The 13,745-nt window shown below is 44.6% G+C and overlaps 1 protein-coding gene across 1 annotated transcript in view; it reads right to left on the bottom strand.

Annotated features, from left to right (window-relative positions):
- Window positions 1-13,745, bottom strand: part of ARHGAP33 (Rho GTPase activating protein 33) — a gene marked incomplete in the record, with an annotated part of 3,206,105 nt that overhangs the window by 908,508 nt on the left and 2,283,852 nt on the right. Inside the window, 1 exon segment of the mRNA XM_044080442.1 lies at window positions 10,837-10,908. Coding sequence (XP_043936377.1) covers window positions 10,837-10,908 — 72 coding nt within the window.

Raw genomic sequence — 13,745 nt, 5'->3', positions numbered from 1 at the left:
CCAACTGCGGGACCGCCTGACGACAGGATAACCCAAGTGTAATGACTGCAGCAGGGTAACACAATGAACATCTGATAGTGTGTGTAGCCTGCTTTGAAGCGTAGGTATCTTCTGCAAGATTCCCTGATTGGGATGTGCAGGTATGCTTCTTTTAAATCTAGTGTTGCCAACCAGGCATCTTTGCCTAGCAGAGGAAGTAATTGGTGAGCAATAGGTCAGCATCTTGAATTTTGGATTCTCCAAAAAGGTGTTTAGCATAGACAGGTCCAGGATAGGACGCCATGAATTGCCTTTTCTGGGTACCAGGAAAAGTCTTGAGTAGAAACCTTGTCCCTTTTCCTCTTCTGGTACCAGTTGAATAGCCCCTATGCTTAAGAGAGAAAGTACTTGTTTTTGGGCCTCTGCCCACTGATTTGGGGTAGGTCCAGCCACCCACTTGGTGTTGGCAACATGTGGAAGTGAAATCTGTATCCCTGGGACTCTATATTTAAAACATATTTGTCCTGGGTAATGAGTTCCCAATTCTTTGCATGAAGAGCAATCTCCCCATCCCCCCAAAGGGGCAGTCAGTTGATAAGTGCTTGGAAATTTTAAAAGGAAGTAATTGAAACAGTTAACCACAGGAGGGAGTCTTATTATTCCCAGATTTGGAAGTGGAGGCCCCCCCCCCACTGCTTAGTTCTGTGTGTCCCCTGGGATTGAAACCTGGGGGTTTTGCTGTGTCTGGGTTTGCCTTGAGAAAACCTGGAAGGGGCTGGAAAGGACCAATTCTTAGAGGGCCAGTGCCTACTAAATCTAAGAGGCTGAACTTGTACAAAATATTTAACAGTTTGCATAGATTTAGCTTTATCTTCCATCTTTTTAAGAACTTCCTCAGCCTTGTTGCCAAACAGGCGGTCCTGATTTAAAGGAGCATCCAACAATTTAGTTTCAACATGATCAGGCAAAGATTGCTCCTTAAGCCAAGCATGCCTTCTGAGCACAGACCCAGTAAGAGCAGCCCTGCAAGAGGCCTCTAATGAATCAAAACCACATTGCAAAGTATGTTTTCCAACTTGTTCAGCAGAATGCATTAAATCCTGTAATTCTTTATTTTCCACACAGTCAGGAATCAACATCATTTTCTGTTTAAGCAGCCCAATAGCATGTTGCTGATACTTTAACATATGAAACTGACAGTTTAAAGCCCTAATGGCCAAGGTTGCAGAAGTGTAAACCTTCTTTCCTCATCTATCCATCGCCCTGGAGTCTCTATCAGAAGGGGTAGGATTTTTAGCAGTAGAAGCATTAATGCCCTTGAAATAGTCTCTGGATCTGCAATAGGATTTCTGAAAAGGAACTTGTGGGACTCAGGGACCCTGTAGTATCTGTCAGGTTTTCTGGGAGTAGGAGGCAGGGAATCAGGGGCCAAACTAGATTCTGAAAAAGCATCATCAACAATGGCTAGTACAGGAGGAATAGCTAAAGGCCTATGCTGAGGTAGGAGAAGGAAATGCCTAAGCCTCTTTTTTGAATCAGAAAAATCCTGGCTTTCCCAGTGGAAATGCTCCCTTAGAGTGTGTAACGTTTCCCCAAAAGAAAAATCCACAGGAGGGGAAGCAGATGGAATGGAGTCCTCTGCATCAGAATCTTCATAAGTAGATAAGGGTAAATCCAGATCATCAGAAGAATCAGAAAAAACAGAATCCTGATCAGAAGATTCATAATCAACTTCAGTCCTATGCCTCTTAGAAGGAGGGGGGTGGCTACCCCTGATTAGAGTAATTAGATCTTCAGCCATTCTTATCATTTGTTTTTGGGCATAGAGACCTGAGCATGTGGCCTGGGCATCGTTTTTTAGGCATGAATCGAGATTTAGGCCTAAGTAAAGAAGGAGGCATCAGTTTAATATGCAAGTCCATAGGCCTGAATACACCCTCAGAAGCCGGTGCCTGCACAACAGCTCTGGACCCATCCAAGGTAGAGACATCCGCGGGTTCCATAGCTGAAGCATCTCACGGCATACCGAACTCTAAATGGGTCTCAGTAGAGGTCTGTGAATCAGAAGTAGTGGGTATCAGGGGCTGTGAAAGCGTCTCACTGAGTACCGGCGAACCGGCGACTGGCTTAGGAGAAGCGTTGTTGGCAGTTTTGGACCTCAGTGGCCTGTCTCTGTCTTTATCTTTGCGTTTTTTCAGAATCCCGGTAATCGGATAGCTAACTGATGACATTTCTGGATAATTAAACCGAGAACTGAAATATTTAGAGACGAAAATATACCGATGACAGATAGTGCGCTGATTAAATAAAGCACAAAACCGACATCAAGGTACATCATGGTCAGGGCCTAGGCAAGGAATACAGTACAAATGAAAATCTTTATGAGGCATTTGCTTTCCACAAGTAATGAAATTATTAACTTTTACTGACATCGGTAAGGAGCAAGAAAAAGTTTCCCCAACGGAGTATTTAGCTTTAGTTGAAGACTTCGGTTCTGAAACTCGAAAAAGAAAATTTCAGGAGTCGGCCGACTGGCACTTGCGAACTGCTTCTGCTTCGGGCACCGCATGGCAAGAAAGACTGCTGTAATGGTGTCAGCTGCATGTTTTATACCCCTGATGACCTGACATCATGGAAGAAGGGACAGCAACCGGCGCAGGACCCAAGACTTTGTTAATCAGGCCGACTGAGGGCTACCTGCAAGCAGATAACCCAAATGTAATGACTGCAACATCAGGCTGTCCTATGGGACAACAACCTATCATCCCATCTCCCTGTTACCTTAGATGTTCCCCAGGGCTCCATATTAGGCCCCCTCTTTTTCTCAATATTTATCAACGACCTAAACCAAGCTATTCCCCAAGCTAACTGCATACAATATGCAGATGATTCGACAATAATCTGCTCAGTAAATCTCAATCCCAACTACAGACTCTAACCCAAAAAATGTTTAGTATAACGGAGAACTGGTTTCTACAATACTGCCTACTTTTGAACCCCCCAAAAAAAACAAACTCTTGCTCTTTACTCCTACCAGGAAGTCACTCCCACTCAATTTCTCAGTCTCATCCAACAATGGCATACTCATATCTCCTGATGTAACAACTAAACTTTTAGGGGCCACTATTGATAACAACCTGAACTTTGATACCCACATCAACAATACCATAAAAACTGTTAAGAAACTAGGATCTCTTTACAGGATTAAACCCTTTCTCTCCCCACTAGCTAGAACCACTATTGCCCACTCCCACCTTATCTCCACACTTCTCTGTGCTTCTTCCATATATACAAACCTGTCAAAATATAACCTGAACAAGGTGACCAACTCATATAACAACATTGCCAGATTTGCCACTGCTTCTCCTTTCAGGACCCATCACTGCTATAACCTGAAACAATTAGGCTGGCTAGAGCTCCAGAATCAGATTCACTATAACAACTCGCCACTGCCCACAAGACCCTCTACCAACCCACTAATACCCCAATTCTTTCCAGCCTCATTACCCAATATAAAAACCTCAAAACATTAAGATCATCTAATAAACTACTTGTATCAACATGTAAATCTAAAAACATGCAGGAGATGTCTTGTTCTCTAATGCAGTGGGGAAAAAATGGAACCAACTCCCTTGCAAACTTACATCACTGTCTTCTTTTACACTTTTTAAGCACAATCTGAAACTCTATCTTAAAACCTATTGGTTATGTCCGTGTAGAAATCCAGACTAATCCTATCTGGCTCCCTTCTCTCTCTTGCTATAGACCTTATATCTGCACTGACTTCTGTCAGTATCCACCTACTATATATCCTTTACAAAGACATATCTTACCCTTTACAGCTAATTTAACTTATATAGCCAAGTCTTTTGTAAATAGAGTGCAAAATACCTCATCTAATTGCTTCCATCAAATTCTGTACAATCTGTGCAAGTTGTTTTGCAATTGCTTAAACTTTAAGTATGTATCTGTACCATAACTTGTTACCTAAATTTATGTTTAAACTGTGTACATTTTTGAACTGTTGAAACTTTTAGTTATGTACTTACCATAACTTTAGATGTTTGGGATCCATCTCGCCTACATTCTGTACTGATGGGCTCGGCATGCTATGCTATAGAGCGAAGCCTCTTATTGGCTGAGCTATTCTCTATCCCAGGATGCACCACCACTAATCCCCCAGATCTTGTTTGTCCGCATTCATGCACACACACATAACTGTTTATATAACATTGCCAGATGTTTCAAGATGAAACAATAGAATTCGGACCGTCCGATCTCTTCTGATCTCCAAGGCAGGGGGAAGGAGGGTGGGTTATTAGGAATGTAGGCGAGATGGATCCCAAACATCTAAAGTTATGGTAAGTACATAACTAAAAGATGTTATGTGATCCTATCTCACCTACATTCTGTACTGATGGGACAGCGTCCCTAGCACCTAATTCCTGGGTGGCTCACTGGAAAACACTCCTGAGCACTGTGGAACCAAATGAAGCTCGCCCCCGAGATGCCACATCCAATTTGTAGTGGGAAATGAAAGTGTGCGGGGAAGACCACGTAGCCGCAGCACAAATGTCACTAATGGCAAGCTTAGAATGGAATGCTATTGAAGTAGCCATAGCTCTTGTAGAGTGAGCTTTGACAGAGGTTGTAAGCTCTTTATTAGAAGAGGAATAAGCTTGACTAATACAGTCCCTGATCCATTTGGCAATAGTGACCTTTGTGATGGCTTTGCCCAATTTATTATCCGAAAAGGACACAAACAATTGATCTGTTTTCCTTGTTTGTTGGGTCCTGTCTAAATAAAAACGCAATTGCCTGTGAACATCCAATGTGTGGAAGATGTATTCCGCTTTGTTTGAGTAGTTTGGAAAGAAAACTGGAAGTTCTAATGACTGTTGCAGGCAAAAACTGGAACAAACTTTAGGGACAAAGGATGGATTAGGCCTGAGGGATACTCTATCTTTGTGAAAAAACAGGTACGGTGGTTTTACAGATAGAGCTTGAAGCTCTGAAACCCTTCTGGCAGAAGTAATCGCGACCAGAAAGGCAGTTTTCCAAGATAGAAATTTCAAATCACATGTTGCTGCCGGTTCGAAGGGGGAGGATGTTAAGGCACGTAATACCACATCAAGATCCCACGGAGGAGCAGGATGAGAAATTGGAGGTCGTAAAAGTGCAGCACCTTTCATGAAGGTTTTACACAATCTGTTGCTCATTAAAGGTGGGTTTATAGATTCATGAAAATTGGAAATAGCTGCCAATTGGACCTTGATGGTAGAGACTGAAGAACCTTGATTGAATAGGGAAGTTAGAAATTTCAGGACTTCCGATACAGGAATAGTGATGGGATCCAGACCCCGGAGTTGAGCCCAAATAGCAAATCTCTTCCATTTGCTAGTATACAATTTCTTAGTGGCAGACTTGTGGGCCGATGATAAGATATGTATGACTTCCGGGTCTAAGGTATGATTCCTGACTATAGTCGGAAGAGGAGCCAAGCTGTTAACTTCAAAGTGTGAAGGGACTGGTGGAGTTGTCCCGACTGATGAATTAATAGGTCTGGGATCTGATCCAGGAACCATGGACCGTCCAGTGCATATTTCCGAAGATAGGGGAACCATACCTGACGAGGCCAGTAAGGGGCAACTAAGATAATTTTGCTCCTCAAGTGAGACGCCTTTTGGATCACTCTGGGAAGGAGGGGAACTGGAGGGAAGGCGTATAGCAAGCCGGTGGGCCAAGGATGGGCTAATGCGTCCATAGGACTCTCCCCCGGAGCTGGAGTGAGAGAGAAGAACTTTCTGCACTTCGCGTTCAGCGGGGTTGCGAAGAGGTCGCAACAAGGAGTTCCCCATCTGCTGAAGATCTGAGTTGTCACTGCATCATTCAGAGACTCGTGAGGAGAGAGGATAGTTCTGCTTAGTCTGTCGGCTATCACGTTGGATTTGCCAGGGATATGAGTTGCTACCAGAAAACGTCTGGTCGCCACTGCCCATTCCCAAACTCTCATGGCCTCTCTGCAAAGAGGGTAGGATCTGGTCCCTCCCTGCTTGTTCAGATACCAGACTACTGACATGTTGTCGGAGTGAACGGCAATTACGCCCTGAGGGAGGTAATCGTGGAGGGCTTGTATAGACAGAAGCACCGCCCTCATTTCTAAAATGTTGATATGAAGGAGACTCTCTTCTGAATGCCATTTGCCTTGGACTGACCTGCCCAGGGAATGCCCCCCCACCCCATCTGGGAGGCGTCCGTAGTCAAAGTGGCCATAGGAGGAGGTGGAACAAAGGGTCGTCCCTGATCCAGATTGGAGGGCACCAGCCACCAGCGAAGGTCCCGTTTGCAGGTTTCCGTGATCCATATGAGGTGACAGAGGGAGATCCTGAAAGGACCACTGTGTCGAAAGGAGCCACTGGAGAATTCTCATATGGAATCTTGCTAGGGGGACTAGAAGAACAGTGGCCGACATAGAGCCCAATAGCTGCAGGACCATCCTGGCTGGAGCTTTGGATCTGAGAAGCAAGGCTCGGACTTGAGCCTGTATAGTTTGTATCCTTTCTGTAGGAAGATAGACCCGCATTCGGTTTGAGTCTATTTCTACTCCGATGAACCTTATGCGCTGAGATGGCAGCAACACAGACTTTGGCCAATTGAAGGTGATTCCAAGGGAAGTGCCTAGTGATATTGTGGCTTGTAGGTTCTGCAATAGTAGATGCCTGGAGGTGGCAGTTAGGAGCCAGTCGTCCAGATACGGAAACACCTGGAATCCTAGACTCCTCATGTGAGCAGTCACGACCGCCAAACATTTGGTAAACACCCTGGGGGCTGTGGTGAGACCAAAGGGCAGTGCGCAGAACTGAAAATGACTGTTTCCCAGGGTGAAGCGCAAATGTCTCCTGGACGCCAGATCTACCAGGATGTGGTAATAGGCGTCCTTGAGATCTATGGAGCACATCCAAACACCTTTCTCCAGCAGTGGGAGAATGGATTGTAAGGTGACCATTCGGAACTTGGACTTTTTGACTGAACGATTTAGGATGCTGAGATCCAAAATGGGCCTCAAGTCCCCGGTCTTTTTTGGCACCAAAAAGAATCTTGAGTAAGTCCCTAATCCGATCTGGTCTGCGGGGACCGGTTGGATGACTCCTATTTGAAGCAGCTTTGAGACTTCTAAGGCTGCAATTTCCCGTTGACTGGGTGGCGGGTCCGGGATTTTCTTGGACGGAGGTGGGGAGTGAGAAAAGGGGATGGCGTAACCTCCGGCGATGATTCGAAACACACATCGGTCCTGAGTGATACCTTCCCAGGCTTTTAGGTGCCTCGAAAAATGACCCCCGACTGGCTCCGGAGCTGCACAGTTGGGCAATCCTTCAGGGATTGTGAAAGGCTGAAGAGCCACGAAAGGACTTGCGGTCTCCAGTGTTGCGGGGCCCTCTGCCGCCTCTGGGACGGCGTCTTCCAGAAAAATTTCCCCCTCCTCTGCCTCTAGAAGGGGGATCGTCCTGCTGCGAGGGATAAGACTTCTGTGATTTACGGAACCACATTTTCCCTCCTCTTTTAGCCTTGGGATAAGGCTGAAAGGGAGTGGAAAATCGTGCCCCTACGGCAGTCAAAGCCTTACCTTCTTGCTCGCAGCGGGTCAATGTGTCCTTTACCTTGGGTCCAAACAAAGAGGACCCATCAAAGGGAGCGTCGGCAAAGGAAGACTTAAAGGCTTCCGCAAAATGACACAGGCGGAGCCAGGCTTGCCTCCGTAGAGCAACACCCGCCATGGCTCTACTCGCCCCCTCGGCCGCATATGAAATGAGCTTCATGGACGAGTTTGATATCGATGACAGCGTAGCCAACTGAGAGCCAACCGTCTGGGCCAGCTGCTCAGGTAGGTTACCCAAGAGGGTATCTGAAAGCTCCTTGATCAGATCCCTCTGAAATCTAGTGAAGTGCGTTAAATAGTTCAGGGACCTTAAGGTAAAGGCCGCTGAACTAAGGGTGCGCTTCCCGTACCGATCTATGCTCCTAGACTCCTTATTAGGAGGATGGACGGACGTTGAAGCCTCTGCTACATCTTGTTGGGTAGCAGATGCCACCACCAAGGCATCTACAGCCACACCTTTGGTCAAAAACTCCTTCTCTGGGGGTGCTGATAAGAACTTATTTGGGCGAGCAGGCACCGGTTCCACAGAGTCTGGATGTTCCCACTCCCTTCGACAGATCAAATCTAGGAGCTCGTCGAAGGGTGGAGACACCCAGGAGGCAGAGGGCTGAGCCCCGAAGGCCTTGAGGAACACCGACTCGTCAGCAGAAGGGGGTTTGGAATGCCAGCCGCCTCGTTGTTTGAGGGCTTCCAAGATGTCTGCAAAGGAGACATCATCTGAGGATGACTTAGGGGACCCCTCTGCATCATCAAGATCGGTGTCCGACGTGAGAGACTCATCGGGGGAGTCAACGTGCTTCCTCTTGCACGGTCTTTTCCTTGGGGGTTCCTCTGAAGAACCTTCAGAGGGACCTCCAGGAGGGGGGGAACCGTCACTGGGGGTGACCTCAGGCCCAGGGGCTCCGCTGTCTACAGACAGGGGGACTACCAAAGACCCAGTCTCCGTATGTAGGGAAGGTGCTGGTGAGACCGTGGAGGTAGCCAAAGAAGATTTGGCCAACGCACTCCTCATGGCCCTGAAGGCAGGACCGCCAGAATCCTGGGAAGGTCCAACCCCCGTGGCCATGACAGTAGACGGTACCCCCGCAGCCGACGCACCGAGAGGAAGGCTGAGAACCGAAAACATCGGTCCCGAAGCGTCCCCCCCAGGGCCGACGGAAGAGGTCCGTGTACCGAACTCCGACTCGAGAGCCGGGGTTGGAGTAAGGGTCAGGGCCGACCCGAAAACCTCCACCGGCTCCACCAGCACCGGCTCCAACGGTGCCGAGGCTGTTGGAGGAGGAACCAGAACTACAGGGTGGGCCATCGGCTCCGAAGCCGAATGGGCTGGAGCCGAAACTAATTTCTGGAATACAGGAGACTGAAACAGTCTTAGGAGCACCCTGTCGATGTCCGAATCCGACATCTTGGAAGATCGGGAGGAAACCGATCGGTTCCGAACCGACTTCTCCATCGGCTCCGAAGGACTGGGGGACCGGCTCCGAATAGACTCGACCAGTATCGGTGCCGAGGGAGATTCCAAAACAATTTCCCTCGGTGCCGAGGAGGGCTTCGGCGCCGAAGGGGAAGAGTCTGAGCCGGCAACCCTCATCGGCTCCAAAATCAGTGGAGCCGATGAAGGTGACCCGCCTCTCGAAGCCCCAGCCATCGGCTCCAAAACCAGAGGAGTCGAGACTGGAGGCATCGAGGCAGACCATTCCGCCCTCGGCTCCGAAGTCCGTGGAGCCGATGGAGAAGCCTGCCTAGATTTCTTAGTAGTCGGTTCCGACGGGCTGGTCGGAGCAGACGCTTTCTTTTTCTTAGCTGGAGTGGAAGAGGAAGATAAGGCCTCCTCGAAGGAGGGTTTGATAAGCCCTTTCAAGATTAATTTATTCTTCCTCTCTTGGAGGACCCTAGAGGAAAAAGCGTAACACACGCTGCAAGACTCCTGTAGGTGTTTGGCGCCTAAACAGTACACGCACGAGGAGTGATCATCGGTGATGGACATTTAATAATTGCACCTCGTGCACTTCTTGAATCCTGAGGGTCTATGCTCTTTGGACATACTGCCTGTAAACCACTCACTATATCAGTAGAAAAAAAATACTATGTATGTCACTAAAGAAAGATTTTAACAACAATAAAACCTTTTTTTTTTTTTTTTAACGAAAGGCCAAAATTAACAAGTACAATACAAGTACAACAAACACCAAAAAGGAGGGCCAAGAACCCTCTAACTTAAACAGGTACATGACCTCTCTAAAAATAAGAAAACTCGCTAAAGAATAGGGGAAGGCCCCTCTAACTTAAACGGAAACCTTTCCCTAATCAATCACACAAAATTTTACCAAAAACACACTGATACACAACGATAGCTGTTAAAACAGCTTTTGGGTAAAGAACAAAGAATTTTCTGACAGGAAAACTTTAAGAAAAAACAGCACTTAGCTCAGCCAAGTTTGAGACCACGTCCTAGCTTGTAAGCGGCAAACGAGATCTGGGGGAATTAGTGGTGGTGCATCCTGGGATAGAGAATAGCTCAGCCAATAAGAGGCTTCGCTCTATAGCATAGCGTGCCGAGTCGGAGCCGAGGATCGGCTCCGAGCCCATCAGTACAGAATGTAGGTGAGATAGGATCACATAACATCTAAGTTTGTATCTGTATAATAACCTTTACCTGAATAGTTGTACTAATGTAACTTCTTGGAGCTTATCTCCCCAGGACTCTACTGAAAATGGACATGCATCCAGTTAGTCCATCCTGGTCAACAAATGTAAAATAAAAAAATAAATAAATAAACATCACTTGAATTCAAGCAGACTGTCAGAACATGGACTGTGATGCAGTCTCTTGTGAAATGTTATGTATGTTCGTCTTATGGAAACTTATGATGTGACATACAATGGACTGCTGTCAAGTGTACTGCACTTATAAGGAATTAAGGTGATGTAATGCACTTTGTTGACAAAGACAAACCATTAATCACATCACCTCATTCATATTCAAGACAGGTACACAATTTTATTTCTATAATGAAAGAAACTCACCTTTCCAGCCAACGCAACAGTTCATTCACAGCATGAGTAAGCTTGCATACTTACATCTTTTCAGCTGTTTTATCTATTCCACTATTTAATTATAGTTCAGTTAAACAATATCCATAAAACCTCACCAAGCTTTAAATAGCTTTTAATTAAAACTGAGGTTTTAAATAACTCACGTGTAAGGCTGTCTGTCCTCTCCAACTGTTGTTGCTAAGATGGTTCCAGAGACGGATTTTGAATCTTTACATCTGATAAGGCAGAGAACATTCATTTAATATAGATTCTGAAGTTTTCCAACTAAGTGTTATATTATACTGGACAATACTGTTCCTGTGTGGGGTGTTAAATAGAATTTGAAATTTATTAAAAAATAGCATTCCTTTTCAGAAGTCACAGTGTCTTTTATGCCAGTAAATGTATTTTTCCACTGCCTGTCTCAGTTACTACTGCTTTTGATCCGCAACTGTGTAGTATGTGTTTATTCAGTATCTATGGTCTAAACAAAAGGTGTCAAGACGGGTTGGAGCCTTGTTAGAAGCTGAGTTGTTAGTTAAAATATGAGAGATGGCATAAATCACTGTGAACAATCCCATTTGGCAGATTAACTAGTTGGGAAGGGGTCTAGTATTTTTGTGTCTTTTCCAGTTTAGAATCTTGAGCAATAACCATTAAATTTATGATGTTTATGAAACAGAACATGCCTCCTGTTAGCAGATGGTTTTGGGCAGCTACCCTCCAATGATGCAATGTCAAAAGAGTGAATTAGTCCAGAAGTGACACTGTATCACTTCAGCAAAGTTCACAGAATCTGTTAATGCAAATGCTGCCAGTTAGTTAAAAGGAGGGAAAAGTATGTATTTTTGAAAGTGGGAAGAATTAAATAAATTTAGTGACACAGAAATCAAGATAGGTTTGCATCTCTGATGTTACAGGACTAATCTCATTTGTTGTGTGCCCGAGTTTGTTGCTGAAGATCCAACAAAGAAACTTCCAGCAGTTGTGGCAGTGTTAATGCAGAGAGAAAGACACAGAGGGGAAACAGACACAGACTATGAACATGATATCTAATAACCTAGCAGTATAGATGTACATTTTTCATGAGGTGACCCTGAAATGACTTAAAAAGATACTACGGTTGGTACAGTTGAGATACTGTAGCTGAGATCTCATTGTATGTGTTATGCATATAAGATTAGAACGAGCGACATATTTTTGTTGCCTAACTTGTGCTGGTCAGTACTGCATACTCTTGGAAAGATAGGGCACAATCACTGAAAAAGAATCAGAATCTTCCTCCAATTATCCTTGCCTTCATGTAACCTTTGTATAGCTTAAATAATTTGTATGGAGCATTATAAGAAACTGAAAATGGAGTCGTATAGTAGATATGAAAGAACAAATTTCGAACTCTGGGACTAGGCTGGGATGCAGTCTGACCTGGTCATATGCAAATCTGTCAGTTGAGGACCAGCACATAATTCATCACTGGAAATGAAGTCCACAGTGGAAGGAATGTTCATGGTTTTAAAAAATATGTAGCAGGTCTAAAAAGCAGCATATGCATGCCAGGAAGGCAATAGTACGGAGCCTTTCCACTAGGAGAAAAGGAAGGACAACAAAGAGATTGCAACTGCAATGAGATATGGAGTAAAGTGAAGCTATGTTCAAAGGCTCTCTGCATTTAAATTTTAAATGTTTTACTGCCTTTTTTGTGCGTGTGTGTTTCCCAGTAGCTCCTTACCAAAATCTGGAATGCAGAGTCCAGGTAAGACCATGGCCAATTCTAGTGTGAGAGTGAGGGACATCTTCAGTTCAGCAGTCACTGACTCCATCTGCCATCTAAAAGAAAGTTCCTCAAAGCAAGTAGCAGGTATAGTAATAGGCATGGCCTCTCATACTAAGGGTTAAAAACAGTCATGGATCCTTCAACTTCTGATACAGGAATAGCCTTGACAGGTAGGGAAAAAACAATTAGCACTGGATCACTCCGGTTCTTTCACTGTGTGTTTTTGTTGAAAAGGATGGCAACACGTACAAGCAGCACAGGACTACATGAAAGATTTTAACCCATGTGTCGACATGAAGATTGAGATAGGTAACACAAACACCTTTGCTTGCATCACATGATGCAGGAAAATAATTGCTGCTGATCTTCTCTACTGATGAGGTTCTCAGCTGTGCCAGAGAACTGAAGCCCAGTAAGCCAAGCAAACTTCATTTGGATTTATGAAGCTTTCATTATGGATGCATTTAAGAAATCAATGCATTCACAGTTCAGAACAAAGACTTACAGCGGTTAAATTCAAAGCAGTGAACTATGCGTTGCTTTTTGTCAGTTACATCAGAAGATGACACATTTTAAAGAATCATTCCTAATCAAATAATAATGCAGAAAGAAAGAAGCAAATTGTGTTAGTATAGAAATCATCAAAACATGAACACAATTTTATGTAAACACAACATTAAAAACCCTTACTGCAAGCACGAGTTAAGAATTTTAGCTGAAGCTGTGAAGAAAGTTGTTCCCTTCCACTTAAAAATATCTCTATATACACACATAATCTCACACAGTGCATGTATTTACACACACACACACACAAATTCAAAGGTGCATATCTGAAACTAGTTTTAAAACGTTTTAATCTACTAAACAGTAATGGTAAGTGCAATACATACATTTCTGTACTGCTCTACATTCTAATGAACTTTAATTAACCTTGTTAAATATCACAATCATTTTGGAAAAGGAAATGAAAGACCGTCAGTTTTTCATTTCTTTCATAGTAAGTTCTTCTAAGACCATGCTTACCTCTGATGGTTGGTGCCTGCAATGAGTAAAACTGTCTGCAGGGAACTCAAACAAAAATTAAAAAGTTGTGTCCTACAAAACTAATTATTGTACCTGCTCCACTGGTCCTGATACAATAGAATCATCAAATATCAATCCAATATCAATAGAATCCGAATCAGATCAGACACGGCCACATTTTTCAGCTACTGATCTGAGCGCCAAGCTCCTCCCCTACCCACAATGCCCGGTCTCCTTCCTCCCTTCAGATCGAGTTAGCTGCTAACCACCTAACAC

The sequence above is a fragment of the Protopterus annectens genome, chromosome 8.part0 (assembly GCF_019279795.1).
Source record: "Protopterus annectens isolate FY-2018-M chromosome 8.part0, PAN1.0, whole genome shotgun sequence".
In the NCBI taxonomy this organism is placed as follows: domain Eukaryota; kingdom Metazoa; phylum Chordata; order Ceratodontiformes; family Protopteridae; genus Protopterus; species Protopterus annectens.
The sequence above is the reverse complement of the archived record's forward strand: the minus strand, read 5'-3'. Positions and strand labels throughout refer to the sequence as shown.